This window comes from Helicoverpa zea, chromosome 16, assembly GCF_022581195.2.
Source record: "Helicoverpa zea isolate HzStark_Cry1AcR chromosome 16, ilHelZeax1.1, whole genome shotgun sequence".
NCBI lineage: Eukaryota > Metazoa > Arthropoda > Insecta > Lepidoptera > Noctuidae > Helicoverpa > Helicoverpa zea.
The window spans coordinates 9,440,564-9,455,168 of NC_061467.1; the positions used below are offsets into that span (position 1 = coordinate 9,440,564).

At 38.7% G+C, this 14,605-nt stretch overlaps 1 protein-coding gene and 1 non-coding gene across 2 annotated transcripts; both read left to right on the forward strand.

The window, feature by feature from the left end:
• Window positions 1-767: 767 nt before the first annotated feature.
• Window positions 768-10,968, forward strand: LOC124637861 (4-hydroxyphenylpyruvate dioxygenase-like). Its single transcript, XM_047174578.1, has 9 exons — window positions 768-962; window positions 1,249-1,350; window positions 7,211-7,423; window positions 7,865-7,965; window positions 8,909-9,013; window positions 9,172-9,259; window positions 9,843-9,965; window positions 10,332-10,571; window positions 10,792-10,968. Exons 1-9 carry the CDS (start codon window positions 876-878, stop codon window positions 10,900-10,902), a joined length of 1,170 nt encoding a protein of 389 aa, XP_047030534.1. The 5' UTR covers window positions 768-875; the 3' UTR covers window positions 10,903-10,968.
• Window positions 9,411-9,603, forward strand: LOC124637891. The gene has a single exon (XR_006985300.1). It is a non-coding gene; the product is annotated as a U2 spliceosomal RNA (small nuclear RNA).
• Window positions 10,969-14,605: the final 3,637 nt, after the last annotated feature.

The following is a 14,605-nucleotide window of genomic DNA, read 5'->3' on the forward strand; positions in this document are numbered from 1 at the left end:
AAATTCAGGAAATAAATACCACAGTTATAATTTTCCTATGCTTATATATCTACCTAAACATCCACTGGATAAATCGATGCAAAATATATAACGTGATAGGTACTTAATTCTTTTCAAGGTGTACTAGAAGTCTAGTACATTAAGGTATGCGCAGAATAATATCAATTATACACTGCGCAATATTCCTCTAAATTGCCCTTGAGTGAATTTATATGCATCTCACGTTTCGTACTAGATCAACTAGGTTTTTATACAGACTTCGTTCGCTTGTCGTTGATAATATATAGAGGCACCTATGCTCTTTTACCTAAGGTACAGCTATTAAAAATAAGATAACAGTTGCTCAATACTATTTTAATCAAAGGTAGGATAACATTTAAAACTATTTAATTGTAGCCAAATGCTAAACTGATTTAAGAGTTCCATACTTATATTTTTTTATTAATTGATGACTATTAATTCTTATGTAGCTATCATTACCGAAAGTTTAAGATGTGAATGTGCAATTTTAATTCCATTTTATGAAATAATCATCTAAATCCAGAATGCTACAGTTAGTAGTAGGTGCTACCTTTTATTTTGAGTCAATCCATTTTAGTAAATAGGTACCAACAAACAAACACTCGGTCATATCTGTTTCCATAATTATAAGAGTAATCCCAAAGGTAATTCAACCTAGAATTATTGTATTCTATAATTAATTTAGGTACTTGTACCCATTTGAGGTATAAAATGAAGTCAAAGCGTAATCGGTATGCATAACTGGTTTCATATTTCAAAAAAGCGTGCATTACATTTTTCTTAAAAGTTAGTGACAAAAAATAAACAACAAAATATCGTGTAAATTAAGTGCCTGTGATTATTTTCAGAGCAAAATGACGAAAGGAAAAAATCAGAAGCGGACTGAAGGCAAAGTTTTGAACTTTGATCATCTTGTGTTTTGGGTCGCCAATGCTAAAACTGTGAGTACTTACTTACTTCTACTAGGACATGCTAAAGTGAGTAAATTGTAACTTGAAGCAGTCGTATGCTACAAACTTTAATATGGTCGATAATTTGATTTGCCTCATAACTCAGCAAGGGGATGTATGGTTGTGCGCTCATTTCAAAGATTGGGTATCCGGCCTGTATCAGACCGACTAAAAAGTTTGATTGTGTTCAAATAAAGTGTCAGACAACAATGGGTCCAATTGGCCGATAGTTGGCTCTTAATTAACCAAATTAAAATTATTGTAATGTTTCTATCAGGCTTCTACATATTTCATAACGCGGCTTGGCTTCAAGCCGCTGGCAATACGAGAGGCGACAGAGAGCAGGCCAGTGCAATCATACGCTGTGAGATCTAATCAGGTATGGACGACATAAGTTATTTACCTCCTTTATTTTGTAAACAAACATTAACTATACCTACCCACGAAGTCTTCTTATGATTCTCGCCACAGAGTGTCTTTGGTTAGCACGTGTGCCTAGAATTTTCAGCTGTTTTAAGTGTTTTGGTGAACTTTTGTGACTTAGTTTTGTGTTTGTGTGTTGTCTTTTGTTTGTTACCAGTGGTGTGTTGTTATTTCGGTAACTAACCAGTTTTTTACAAGCATAATGGATCAAAATAAACCCCCCGATCCCGATCCTCCCGACATCTCTGCATATGCTCCACTTTCCCCCAACTATCCGCTTTCCCAACTCGCTGATGTTGCTTGCAGCATCGCGGACTCCCAGTCCCTATCAACCTCGAATACCAGGAAACGCTCCGGAGATGATGCCAACATTGGCGTGTCAACCCCGCCATCAAAACAACAAAGAAACCTAGTTGGCCGCAGCAGGTACTCTGCTACTGATAAGGCACCTTTTATCGTTCATGTCTCTCGATTGGAGCCCCAGCCTAACGCCGGTACCTCTCTACACCCTGTTACTTTCGGAATATTCCTACAAAAACATAACATTACCAATGTTGTCCGTGATGGTGTTAAAAAAGTTGGTAGGAACCGTGTGTCTGTAGAGTTTAAATCCCCTCAGGATGCAAACTCATTTATTATCAACAGCATTTTACATAAGAACTGCTATGTTGCCTCTATCCCCACTTTTAATATAACTAGGATGGGTGTTGTGACTGGTGTTCCCACAGATTTAAATGAAGAGGAAGCCCAAAAATACTTGCAGGTCCCTTCAGGTTGTGGTGAAATCCTGAAAGTTCGTCGCATAAGCAGGAAAGTAGTTATTGATGGAGTGACTGTATTCAAGGCAACAGAGACATGTGTACTTACCTTTGATGGCCAAGTATTACCTCAAAGAGTATTTTGTTGTTACACCTCCCTTCCGGTTCAGCAATATGTTTATCCCACCATCCAGTGCCGTAAGTGCTGCAGGTTTGGTCATGTGGAACTAGTGTGTCGGTCCAAGCCTCGCTGCAGTAAGTGCGGCCATGATCACCCTGGTGATGGTTGCAGCACTTCTGAGGCGGAGGCATTCTGTGTGCTCTGCTCGGGGAATCATTTTGCAAATAGCAAATCATGCCCCGAGTTGGGTAGACAGAAGGCCATTAAGACGGTTATGGCTGAGAAGTCCCTTTCATATGCTGAAGCTAGCAAATCTGTCCCACTTACTTCTCGCAATTATGCTAATGCTGCAAAAGCTATTCCCGTCCCCACTCAGTCATACCGCAAAACTGTTTTCCTTAAGCCAAAGACCCATGCCCCTCTATCTCCCTCTTATGATAAAGCTGCCCATCAGCAGATTATTAACTCCCCTGCACCTTCACAGCCTGATGGCTGCGCTCTGAATAACCCATTCATTGATAGTAATGTTTCCTCAATAATAGATATACTTATTAAACTTCTTTCTACAATTCTATCCACCAATAATACCCAATTACCGTCCAACGTTGCCTACCAACTAACTAACCTTTTATCAAATATTAGAAATGGCGCCTCGCCAAGTATTCCTTCAATGGAATGTGAGGAGCGTGTGGCATAAAAAGCACGACCTCATATTCCTCCTCAATAAATTCAAGCCTCTGGCTTGCTCTGTAGCTGAGACTTGGCTCACCCCGAGTCTCAGTTTTAATATACCACTATTTAATATTCTCAGATGTGACAGATCTGATGGCTATGGAGGGTCGGCTCTCCTTGTTAATAATCGTGTCCCCCTCTCCACCTTGACTCTTCCGGTTCTGGATGGTGATATGAATATAGTTGCGTGTAGAATTGAGGGTATCACTGTTTTATCCGTGTATATTTCCCATCCTCAGCGTAGGTTTTTAACCACCATTAGGGACATTTTGAATAACATAGTGGGACCTGTGCTCGTCATGGGTGACTTCAACTGTCACCACTTTAGATGGGGTTCCAATCGTTGTGATTCGTTTGGGGAAGGTTTAGTAGAAATCTTGGATGATTTTGACCTTTGCATCTTAAATGATGGTAGCCCTACTCGTAGATCCCTTCCAGGACAGCAAAAGAGTTGTGTAGACCTCACATTCTGTTCAGTAGAGTTGGCGGCATCAATTCATTGGGAATGTACTACTCTGACGCATGGTAGCGACCATTACCCCATTGTTGTAACTTTAATTAATAAAACCTTTTTAGAGAAAACGTCTCCTCCACTATTGAAGTACAACTTGTCCAAACCTGATTGGTCGAGGTTTGCATCTTTACTGGAGGAGAAAATTAGTATGCTTCCAAATTTAACTTCAAGTTTTCAAGATTCTTCTGGTCACTGCCATGCTAAGAGCTGCTACGATGGCTTTATCTCGGCCATTACCTCAAGCGCAGACTCTACCTTTCCGTTGCGCAACTGTGCCAGAAATAAAATCCCGTCACCCCCGTGGTGGGATCAAGAATGCACATCGGTTATTAAAGAAAGAAAAGAGGCCGAAAAACAGTACAATGATGCGATGAATAGCGACAATCTTATACGGTACAGACGAGTGTTAGCTCAATCTCGGCGGCTTCTTCGCAAGAAGAAACGCCGCGGTTGGGTTAAGTTTTGCACTTCTCTATCCCCTTCCACTCCCATTTCAGCAGTTTGGAAGAGCATTAATCGTTTCAGGCGAGGCTGCTCCCCATCTATCTCTTCCCCTATCTCGAGAGAAACTGCTGAATCCTTTTTTGACAAAATAGCTCCAGCCTATGTTCCTTCTTCCTCAGAACTTCTGCTCCCGCCTGTAAATATTGTGGATGATCCTATGAATGAACCATTTTCGTTAGAGGAACTTGATACGGTATTACGTCATGTTAGGGATTCCGCCCCAGGCATAGACGGCATACCGTACTCATTTGCAGTTCATTTTGGTTTTGAAGCAAAAAAATATTTTTTAGGAATAATAAATTATTGCTATCAATTTGGTTGGGTTCCTGAACAGTGGAAAGCTCAGATAGTAATTCCCCTTTTGAAGCCCGGCAAGACTGCTGATGATCCGAATGGCCTTAGACCAATTGCTTTGTCCTCAGTGTTGGCCAAGATATTGGAACATTTAATTAAAAATAGACTTGAGTGGTTGGTGGAGTCTAGGGATCTACTGCCGAGTAGTCAGTTTGGCTTTAGAAAGGGGCTTAGCACCATGGACAGTGTGGCAATTTTGGTTACTGATATCCGTACAGCCTTTTCCAAAAATGAATCCGCTGTAGCCACTTTCCTTGACATCTCTTCCGCATACGACAGCGTCCTTCTTCCAGTTCTCAGGCAAAAATTGCAACAGCTGAGGATTCCGGGTAAGATGGTACAATGTATATGCGCACTCCTCATGTCTCGCTCTTTGATGCTCAGAGTGCAGGGGGAGGTATTTGAGGTGAGACAGACGTGGAAGGGCCTTCCCCAAGGCTCAGTTCTAAGCCCCCTACTATACAACCTGTATACAGCTGACATTGGCTCCTGCCTTAATGCTGACTGCCACCTTTTACAATACGCTGACGATCTAGTGTTGTATGTAGTTAATCCATCTATTACGGACGCTGCCTCATCTCTCTGTCTCTCCCTGGACTCTCTGCACACATGGCTTTTGGACCATGGTCTCTCGTTATCCGCCCCAAAAAGCTCGGTAGTGATTTTTTCCCGAAAACGACTGATCCCTCAGGTCTCAGTTAACATTCAAGGACAAGATATTCCCATAGGTAACAAATCAAAATTTTTAGGCGTTTTCTTAGACTCAAAATTATCCGGGATTCACCACTTTAATTATTTGATCAAAAGATGCGAAAGAGCAATCTCCATCCTAAAAGCTCTCGCTGGTGTCTGGTGAGGGGCCCATCCCTTCACTATGAAACTGGTCTACAATGCCTTAGTCCGCAGTATCCTGGACTATGGGTCACACTTGGTGATTCCAAGCAACAAAGGTGCCTTGGCCGGTTTAGATAGGATTCAGTCTCAATGCCTTCGAATCATCTCAGGTTGCATGAAGTCGTCGCCTATTAACGCCTTGCAGGTCGAATGCGCTGAACCTCCTTTAGCCCTGAGACGTCAGTACCTCGCTTCCCGTTTCCTATCCAGGGTTATTCCCAAGTCATCTCACCCCCTCATCCCAAAACTCAGAGAGCTTGACACTCTTTGTCACAGCTCCAAATATTGGGAACACAAAGAAATCCCCCTATTCCTAAAAGCATATCGGTTTTTTCAAAATTTAGAATCCCCCATTGCTCCATATCCCAGACTTCCTTTATTTAATTACCCTTATGAAGTACTTTGCTTCACCCCTAAAATATTCTATAACATTGGCATATCCAAAAACTCCCCATCTGCAAATTCGGCCTTTAATGCGGTTTTGGGTGAACGATGGATTGGGTTTCAAAAGTTCTTCACGGATGCTTCCAAATCAAATGGTGGCTGTACTGGAGCCGCGGTTTACTATCAGAACTCTAAAATAATTTTGAAATTCAGATGTCCGAAGGAGTCTTCAGTATTTACAGGCGAGTGTGTGGCACTATTGGAAGCTTGTCGTTTTATAGAGTCCCATGAGATTAGCTGTGGAGTTATCTTTACTGACTCCCTTAGCTGTCTCCAAGCCATATCCCAGAATCCCTTTAGAACTAAACTCCATTGTCCTATTGTCCTGGATATTAAAAAGTCCCTTTTCTCCTGCACTAGGCAAGAGAAAGAAGTACACTTAGTCTGGATCCCTAGCCACTGCGGTATAGCGGGCAATGAATGTGCCGATGCATTGGCCAAAGATGCGTGTTCATCTGAGTCCGCTGATCTTGCACACTTCTCCCTTCAAGGGCATGACCTGCTAAACCTCCCTAAATTGAGTCTTGAGACCTCGTGGCAGGAATGGTGGAACATCTCAGGCAAAAGGAAGGGTAGCTCTTATTTCGCCATTCAACCGGTTGTAAAACCAAAACCGTGGTTTTCAAATTTCAAAAGATACCCTAAACGGGTAATTTCAGTCATGTGCAGAATTCGGTTAGGTCACTGCTGTACACCGGTCTTTCTGCGCAAAATTCGGGTGCAGGATTCATCCCTCTGCGAGTGTGGACTGGATGAAGGTACCCTGGACCATATATTTTTTGACTGTCCTATCAACTCATCCTTTGATTTATATGGTCGTCTCCAAAAACTTAAAATTCCTCTCCCGACTAACTTCCGTTCCCTCCTATCCCACTCCTGTCCAGAACTGCTCCAGATGCTGTTGATGTTCATTAATCAAAACAATATTAAATTATAAATTGTGGCCTATATTTAGGCCACAGTTTGTATGGTTGTGGTATATATTATATGTTATGTGTTACTAACATTTTGTTGTTGTTTTTATATATGTAAATATATTTCTGTTTGTTTCAGTGCCGTCCTACTAACACATTAAGTTACACAAGATCGGCCACAGCACCATCTTAAATCAATATATATATATTTTTAAATTTATTTTAATTAAAAGCACTTCTTGCTTCTCATCCCACTTGTCATTGGCAGAATCGTCGAAATTGACATCGACACGGATTGCCATATACAAAAATAGAATAGAATAGACTTCTTATAAAATAAAAACTCTAAAATTAGTCCTTGTGAGCCAAAACCGTGTAGGTAGGTACATTAGGAGGAAGCTGTGACATGACAACAATGTAATTGGATCAGTTGTAAAATAATTAAAATATGCAGCATGATATCTTACGCAGCAAGATTTTATACGCTATTTAGTCACTTTTAAAAACCTTTGATTCCGCATGCACCTTTACGACCTCTATATTAATAAAATCTTCACATCATCTTGTGTTCGCACTTCCAGATTACAATAATATTTGAGTCTCCCACATCATCTGGTAACGAGATATCCAAAGACATCACAGCTCATGGTGATTTCGTGAAGGATGTGGCTTTCGAGGTACAGGATCTAGACGAGCTCGTCCGAAGGGCCAAGGAGGGGGGCGCGGAGATAGTGAAGGGAGTCACAGAGGAGAAAGACAAGCATGGTGCTATGAGATATGCTGTGTTGAAGACGGTGAGGAATTGAGGATTTGGTTAAGGAAGCATGGTGTTATTAGAAAAAAGTTGAAAGTCGTTTGGAAATGTGTTTATGAAAATTCTTGAACTTATTAATTTGTACCAGTATGAATTTTAATTTAAATGCCTACCCAATGTCTGTTCAGCTCATTTATAAAACACGAGTAGCTTTTGTAAGTTTTAAATTAGTTATGACGACACATAGGTACGCACATACGTAATAACATTCAATAGAATAGCAGAACCAAATAGGTGTACTTATTTAAAAACATCGAAGTATATGAACTTTTACATATCGTTTAACAGATTTCCAAAAAAAAAAGAGTAGGTTCCAAACTCGACACATAATTTTTTAAGCTTTAACTTTTAATGCATTGGTAACTCATAGTATCAGCAGTAGAGCAATATACAGACAGAAATTATTTTAACTTATTTTCAGTATGGTGACAATACACACACTCTTATTGACCGAACCAAATATAAAGGAACATTATTGCCGGGATATGAACCGGTTGCTGACGATGTATTGAACAAATCACTGTAAGTATAAAGTATATACAGTCGACTCTCGTTAATTCGAAACTCGAGGGACTCTTAAAATATTACGAATTATCGAGTTTTTGAAATATTCAATGGTTTGAAATTTGTGAGAGAAAATAAATAAAACTTCGAATTATATTATTTGTTAACTGCTATTTTATAACTAAATATGTCAAAAGTTTAAAGACACATTTGTGTGTATTCATAATGTGAATTAATTAATCTTTTGAAACAGCTCCGTCATACTGCTTCAAAACAGATTGCTGCTACTCAGACTGCTCTCTAACTCTGACTTACATTCTTTCCGCCTCTTTCTCTCTGCAACTTTGAATTCTCGAGTGTTGGACGACTAAGAATTCGAATTAACGCGTCGTTTTGTTATATAGCAATGCTTTTTTCGTTCGAATTACCAAGTGCATAAAAATGTATTGATTTAGTTCGGAATATAAAGAGATTTTGTAGGGAACTCGTGATAACTTTGAATTAACGAGAGGTTCGAAATATCACAGGTTTGAATTAACAAGAGTCGGCTGTAATGGAATATAAATATGATTGTAGTATTTGTACAAAGGAGAAATAGGTACTCGCCAATAATAAAAATAATTTCCAAAGGCGCGGTTAATTGTATACTTCTACATTTCACAATATTAAATAATAATATATTTTGAAACTACTTGTACTTAACAACAAAATATAACATCCCACTGGTATATAAGTAACTGTAAAACTGTAAAAAATACGCACAGTGGGATAAAGTCTGCACGCATTGGGCCAAAAAAAAAGACTTTCGTGTAGGTACCGGACTGCGCTTTTAAAATTTCAAACTAGATGGCGCTGTTTTCAATAAACGTTTAAAGTGGACTAAACTATGTAACATTTTTTATTGTTTAGCTATTTTCTATATTTATTTTGATGCAATTTTAATATACTTTTTCTTTTTTAGACCTGCCACAAATCTGATGTTCATAGACCATGTTGAAGGAAATATGGCTGACGGAACACTTGAAGATTCAGTGGCTTGGTATGAAAAAAATCTCAATATGCACAGGTGAGAGACATTCACAAAAATACCAGAATGAAAATAAATGTGTAGGTTATTAGCTGTATTTGTAGTAATCGCTTAATTTATTGCTTTGAGCCTTATTGTACTCCAGTCAGTAAGTACTTTTATTACTTTTACTATGAAGTTTTTTCCATTCTTTCCAGATTTTGGTGTGTAGACTATAAACATGATCTAGTTCCATATTCCTGCATCAACTCTGCATCCGTCATCAACAGGGATGAAAATGTTCTCGTAAGTTTTGTTCACCAGTAGTGGCAAAATACCTAGTACATAGTACATACTTTCATCAATAGATGGCGCTGTGCATATGACGCGTTTTTCTGAATCGCGGTGTTAAGATTCTCCGCGACTGAATGACCCTCGGCCGTACACTAAGCTCGGTATCGCTTCTCGGCCTTTTGGCTAAGATCAAAGTGTAGTATCTGTTCTTTTCAGCTTAATATCTGAAAGTTCCCTCACTGAGGGACCAGTATATTAAACTGATTTTTGTAAACTGACGGGATGTTCGGGGCTCGCTCCACTCCCGTCACGGGTCGGCCCGGCATTGCAGTGCCGCCGGGATCGGCCCACATAAATGCTTGATAATCTTCTGTTAATAAACGGTTTTCTCTCTAGATCCTTAAGAGCGGTCAATTAAAACTTGTGTTGAATCTAAAATGGCGCGAACTTGAGACACATGCAAGCCAAAGATTTGAATGAAATAACTGTTTTACCTGTGAAGGACATACATACATACGAATACAATAAAGATACACAGATATTCACTAATTTCCATCACAAATTGAAATGCTTATAAACTATGGCTTTATTTTAGCTATCTATGAATGAAGCAGCGAAAGGCTTGAGACCTACCAGTAAAGCTACTGAATTTGTGAAGGCATTGGGAACGTCGGGAGTTGAACACATTGCTTTGTACACCGATGATATTGTTGCTACAGTAAGTATTAGGTTTTACTTGACTTACTTTCATCAGCGGCCTCGCCTGTATCCTGTGGGAACAACTCGTCCACCCGAATAAAAATGAATCTTTAGCCTTTCTTAATAAATGAGCTATCTAGCACTGATACATTTTTTCTAATCGTTTTAGTAGTTTTCGAGATAAGGGTGAGACAAACTCGTCAGCTTTATAATTTAGTACAGCTGTAATGTACAATTTGCTGTGATTTTTTAACCATTTTACAATACCAGATAACATCCATTTACAATACCACACATCATCATTGGTGCCTCTAATGGACTATGGATAATGATAGGCGACTACTTAAAGCTACCGTTTAAATTATCGTACATGTTACACCCGCAGATGAGAAACCTTAAAGCCCGTGGTGCAGACATAATCTCCTGGCCGTCAACTTACTACGACTTAATCAGAGAGAAGCTCAAGCACAGCTCAGTCAAAGTCAACGAGAGCATCGAAGCGTTGCAGGAGCAGAACATTCTGATAGACTTCGATGAACGAGGGTATATGCTGCAAGCCTTTACGAAGCACTTGCAAGCAAGGCCTACTGTGTTCATTGAGATATTGCAGAGGAGGAATCATAGGGTATTAGATAATGTTTATGTTTGAAAACTGATTAAAATAACTTTTGAGGAGTTTTGAAACCCCTGTGCGATTGCACTCTGGTGTTAAACCAAGTACATAGTATGTAATTTTCTGAATTATGAGAGAAACTTCTCTATTACCTACTTCTTTAGTCACTACCTAGAAATTAATGAAGTAATATTAAAAATAAGAAATTATTAAAGGTTACATATAATTACAGGGCTTCGGCGCTATGAACTACAAATGGGTGTTCGAAGCCATTGAATTGTTGGAGAAGAAAGAAATCAAAACCGATAACACTGAAGAAGTGAAGAAGAATGATGCTGCTTAATGTAAAGACAACTGCGCGTAAATAAAAAAATAATTCAACTTCGCATTAAATAATTCATACACACAACTGACGATATTTTTAACACAACAGCCAACTCCTTCTCTTCCGACAACCTGAATATTTTGAAAACAGCTAGTTTTAATATTTTGAAATACATAGGTGCCAGAGCACTTTAAGATCTCTGATCTACGTGCATGGTGGGCCATTTAGGCAGTAAATGAAGGTTTTTACTATTGAAAATATGGAGAAAGCTTTATAAACTTTCGTCAGGGCTGTTCTGGGTTATTCTTTCTGCATTATGGTTATTTATTCAGCCACTTTTACTCATACTATAGTTCGGCCATTCAGAGAATGCGTTCCTGACACGTCGCGATTGAACTGACGACGTAATAACATTCATTGATTATTGATATAATAATGTTGTTTTAATGCTCCTCAATTGTTAAAACGGTAAACAACCAGCAAAAATATTTTTATCGTAACTGCAACGCCATTGCAAAGTTACGTCGTCAGTTCAATCGCGACGTGTCAGGAACGCATTCTCTGAATGGCCGAACTATAAGAGTAAAAAGACTGCGTACACAAAATACCCTTTCACATAATACTACGCCATATTTTTTTATTTTTTAAATAACTATACCCATTTTTTACATTTAAAATGTCATGGAAAATTCTATAAACGAATAAAATCGATTGCACAACATTTTGTAATATAAAATGAATAGCTGATATGTAAAATGGCCGACCGACTCGTACCGGACTCGACTTACTACTGACGTGGGGTGGAGACTGCTCGAAGCAGAAAATTATATTCTACAAGATAGATTAAGTCGCTGTTCGCGCTATATGTTTTTACCAATCTTTGTTAGTAAGAAACTTTTAAGATAGGCAGTGTCAAAAGAAACTCTGGGAAGGAAACTATCTCCGGAAAGAAAAAAAAAGTTACAAAAAAGTTGCGTAAAAATAAATACAAACTGTTATCAGATCGCACACTAATTCTAAGTTGGTTGGTAAATTGATCAAAAAGTTAATTGAAACTATCAAAAATAATAACGTAAAATAATTGACTTCTGCAAGCTATCATTGTTATGACTGCAAGTACCTACATTCTTTTCAGCTCACATTTACGCACTAAATTAAACTACTTAATTTTGTTAAGCGTATTGTTTTTCTCGTTCTAAATGAAAAAAAAAATAATGTAACCAAAAAACTAGCCATACCTAGATATTTTTTGGTTAAATTTTGGACATTTTATTCAGGCATTGAAGGCCTAGAGGGTATAAAATAAGTAGCTTAGAGTCAGTTTTCATATCATACAGTCCTAAAACTTTACTAAAGGATTCAAACGGTAAGTGAACCTACTCTAATAGGTAAGTAGACAGCTCATGACGTCCACTTCACCCCGCCTCTGTGCTCAACTTGCTTCGAAATCCAGTTTTCTATATCCAATCACATTTGCATTTTGTTTATCATAAGATTTAACGTAGTGGGCTAAACTTGTTATGCGTTGGACAAAATATGTAGAATACGTATGTAAAATGGATGTTATTTTATTTACGGTATGTGTAAACAAGGTCCTATGATATTGTTTGTAAACAACAAACCACTATTTTGTTTATTATTACTACTTACCTAGTAGTTTATTGCACAGTGAATTTCATTTTCGTGAACATATAATCTAAAATCCGAAATTTTTATCGGACTTAAACAAATATTACGTAAAGTTTAGCACAAACGTACTTAACTTTTTGTTTGTTGACAAATGCAAAAATAAGGGCATATAGTTTCTGTATACGCGAGCGAAGCGAGCGCGAAATTTTTATCGGACTTAAACCAAATATTACGTAAAATTTAGCCCAAACGTACTTAACTTTTTGTTTTTTGACAAATACAAAAATAACATCGTTTCTGAATACACGAGCGAAGCGAGCGCGAAATTTTAATTATTTTTTAAGACTTAAAACCAAAAACTACGTAAAATGACACCCAAATATACATTTTCCTGAATGGGGGTACTAGGTACGACACACCCGATTTACGTCCATACGGAAACCCCCTCGCCCGCATAGATAAGTCGATAAAATAAACTTAGATACCTAACGTATAGCAACGTCGCGCAGCTAAGCTTCGCGGACCACTCGGAATGCCTCCAGGGACCACCAGTGGTCCGCGGACGACCGGTTAAGAACCACTGTGCTAAACGATCGTTCTATTGTACAGGTCGTACATGGCTGGGCAAGCAAAATAGCAAGCGCGGTTTTTACATTAGGATAAAATTGCATTTCCGAAATTTTGATCACTTCTACCAGTTCCATCTCCTTCAATGCAATATTTTTTGCATTAGATGGACGGCTCGGCTCGCTACGCCACATAGCAACTATTCTTTTAGGGAATACGGCTCGCTTTCAAATGACGCGCGCACCGCGCACGTTCGGGAACTCGAGCGTGTATTTTGTTTTGATCGCGCTCTTTTCAAAGTTGACAATTTTTTTGTGCAATAACTTACGGATAGTAAATATGATTGTTGAAGTTGTTAGTTAGAGTTAGTAAAAAAAACATTATTTAATCAGACACCTTATAGGTCAGAGCCAGGGCCCAGGGTGGGGCAAGTGCCCCAGCTTGCCCCAGTGTGGCTACGCCCATGTATCCAAGAATATTGGAGTCGGTATGGGGTGACCCGTATCTGATATTTGGCGTAGAGATTACAAAAGAGACTGTTTAAAGGATCTGTTTGGGATTTATATTTTCAATGTTGGTTTGTAAAGAGGAAAAGATCTTGCAATCCAAATCAGTTATTTTTTTTTTGGTTAGAAGAAAGATTTTCTTGTGAAATTAAATTAAAACAAAATAAAACAATTCTTTAGTTAGAAATAGAGTTTAAAGTGATTATATTTATGTTTAAATAAAATCCTGAGTTTATTACTATTCTTGGGAATGCTGTGTTTTCGAGAAAATTCTTCTAAAAGCGTCCAAATTTTGACCAAAACTAAAGTTTTTGGTAACACTGTGCAATGGAGGCTCGCCGGTCACCGGTTGACAACGTACGTCGCGCCACGGTATCATAAAGTAAGGACCCGTTCACTTTAGATACGATCGTTTTTTATAATTGAACTGTAAATCTTTTTACAATTTCATGGAACTGTAGGTATTTACTTTACAATTAATACTGACTGAATATATCAAATTTTTAACCCCCGACGCAAAAACGACGGGGTGTTATAAGTTTGACGTGTCTGTGTGTGTGTGTGTGTGTATGTGGCATCGTAGCTCCCAAACGGATGATCCGATTGTAATGCGGTTTTTTTTGTTTGAAAGGAATGTCATTCGGGAGTGTTCTTAGCTACCTATGTTTGGTGGAAATCGATTTAGGTCTTCAAGGTCATCAGCTCGTTTGTTAGGTGTGATAGGAATGTTACACGCTCAGTTTACTTGCAAGCATATGTGGGATCTGAAATTTGAAATACTAATGTCTTCTGGAACCACTGAGCTGGTCTGCTGTTAGGACACGAAGATAGGAGACGTAACCCTGAACTGCCTCTTAGTAAACCCATCGAGTTTGGGCTCGTTGAATTTGTATTGACGAGTTCTCTTCATGTTTTTGATTGACGAGAACCTGATGCTGGAAATGGGATGTGGCGGATGAAACCCTGGAATGCCGGAATGAAACGGATAAACCGATTTATATTTTTGCTTAAAATCTAGA

Excerpts from the sequence above, each read along its gene's own strand:
- LOC124637861 (XM_047174578.1), top strand. The coding sequence starts at position 876 with ATGACGAAAGGAAAAAATCAGAAGCGGACTGAAGGCAAAGTTTTGAAC. Across the intron at positions 7,424-7,864 it reads GATATGCTGTGTTGAAGACG|TATGGTGACAATACACACAC; the intron begins GTGAGGAATTGA and ends ACTTATTTTCAG. Across the intron at positions 7,966-8,908 it reads GATGTATTGAACAAATCACT|ACCTGCCACAAATCTGATGT; the intron begins GTAAGTATAAAG and ends TTTCTTTTTTAG.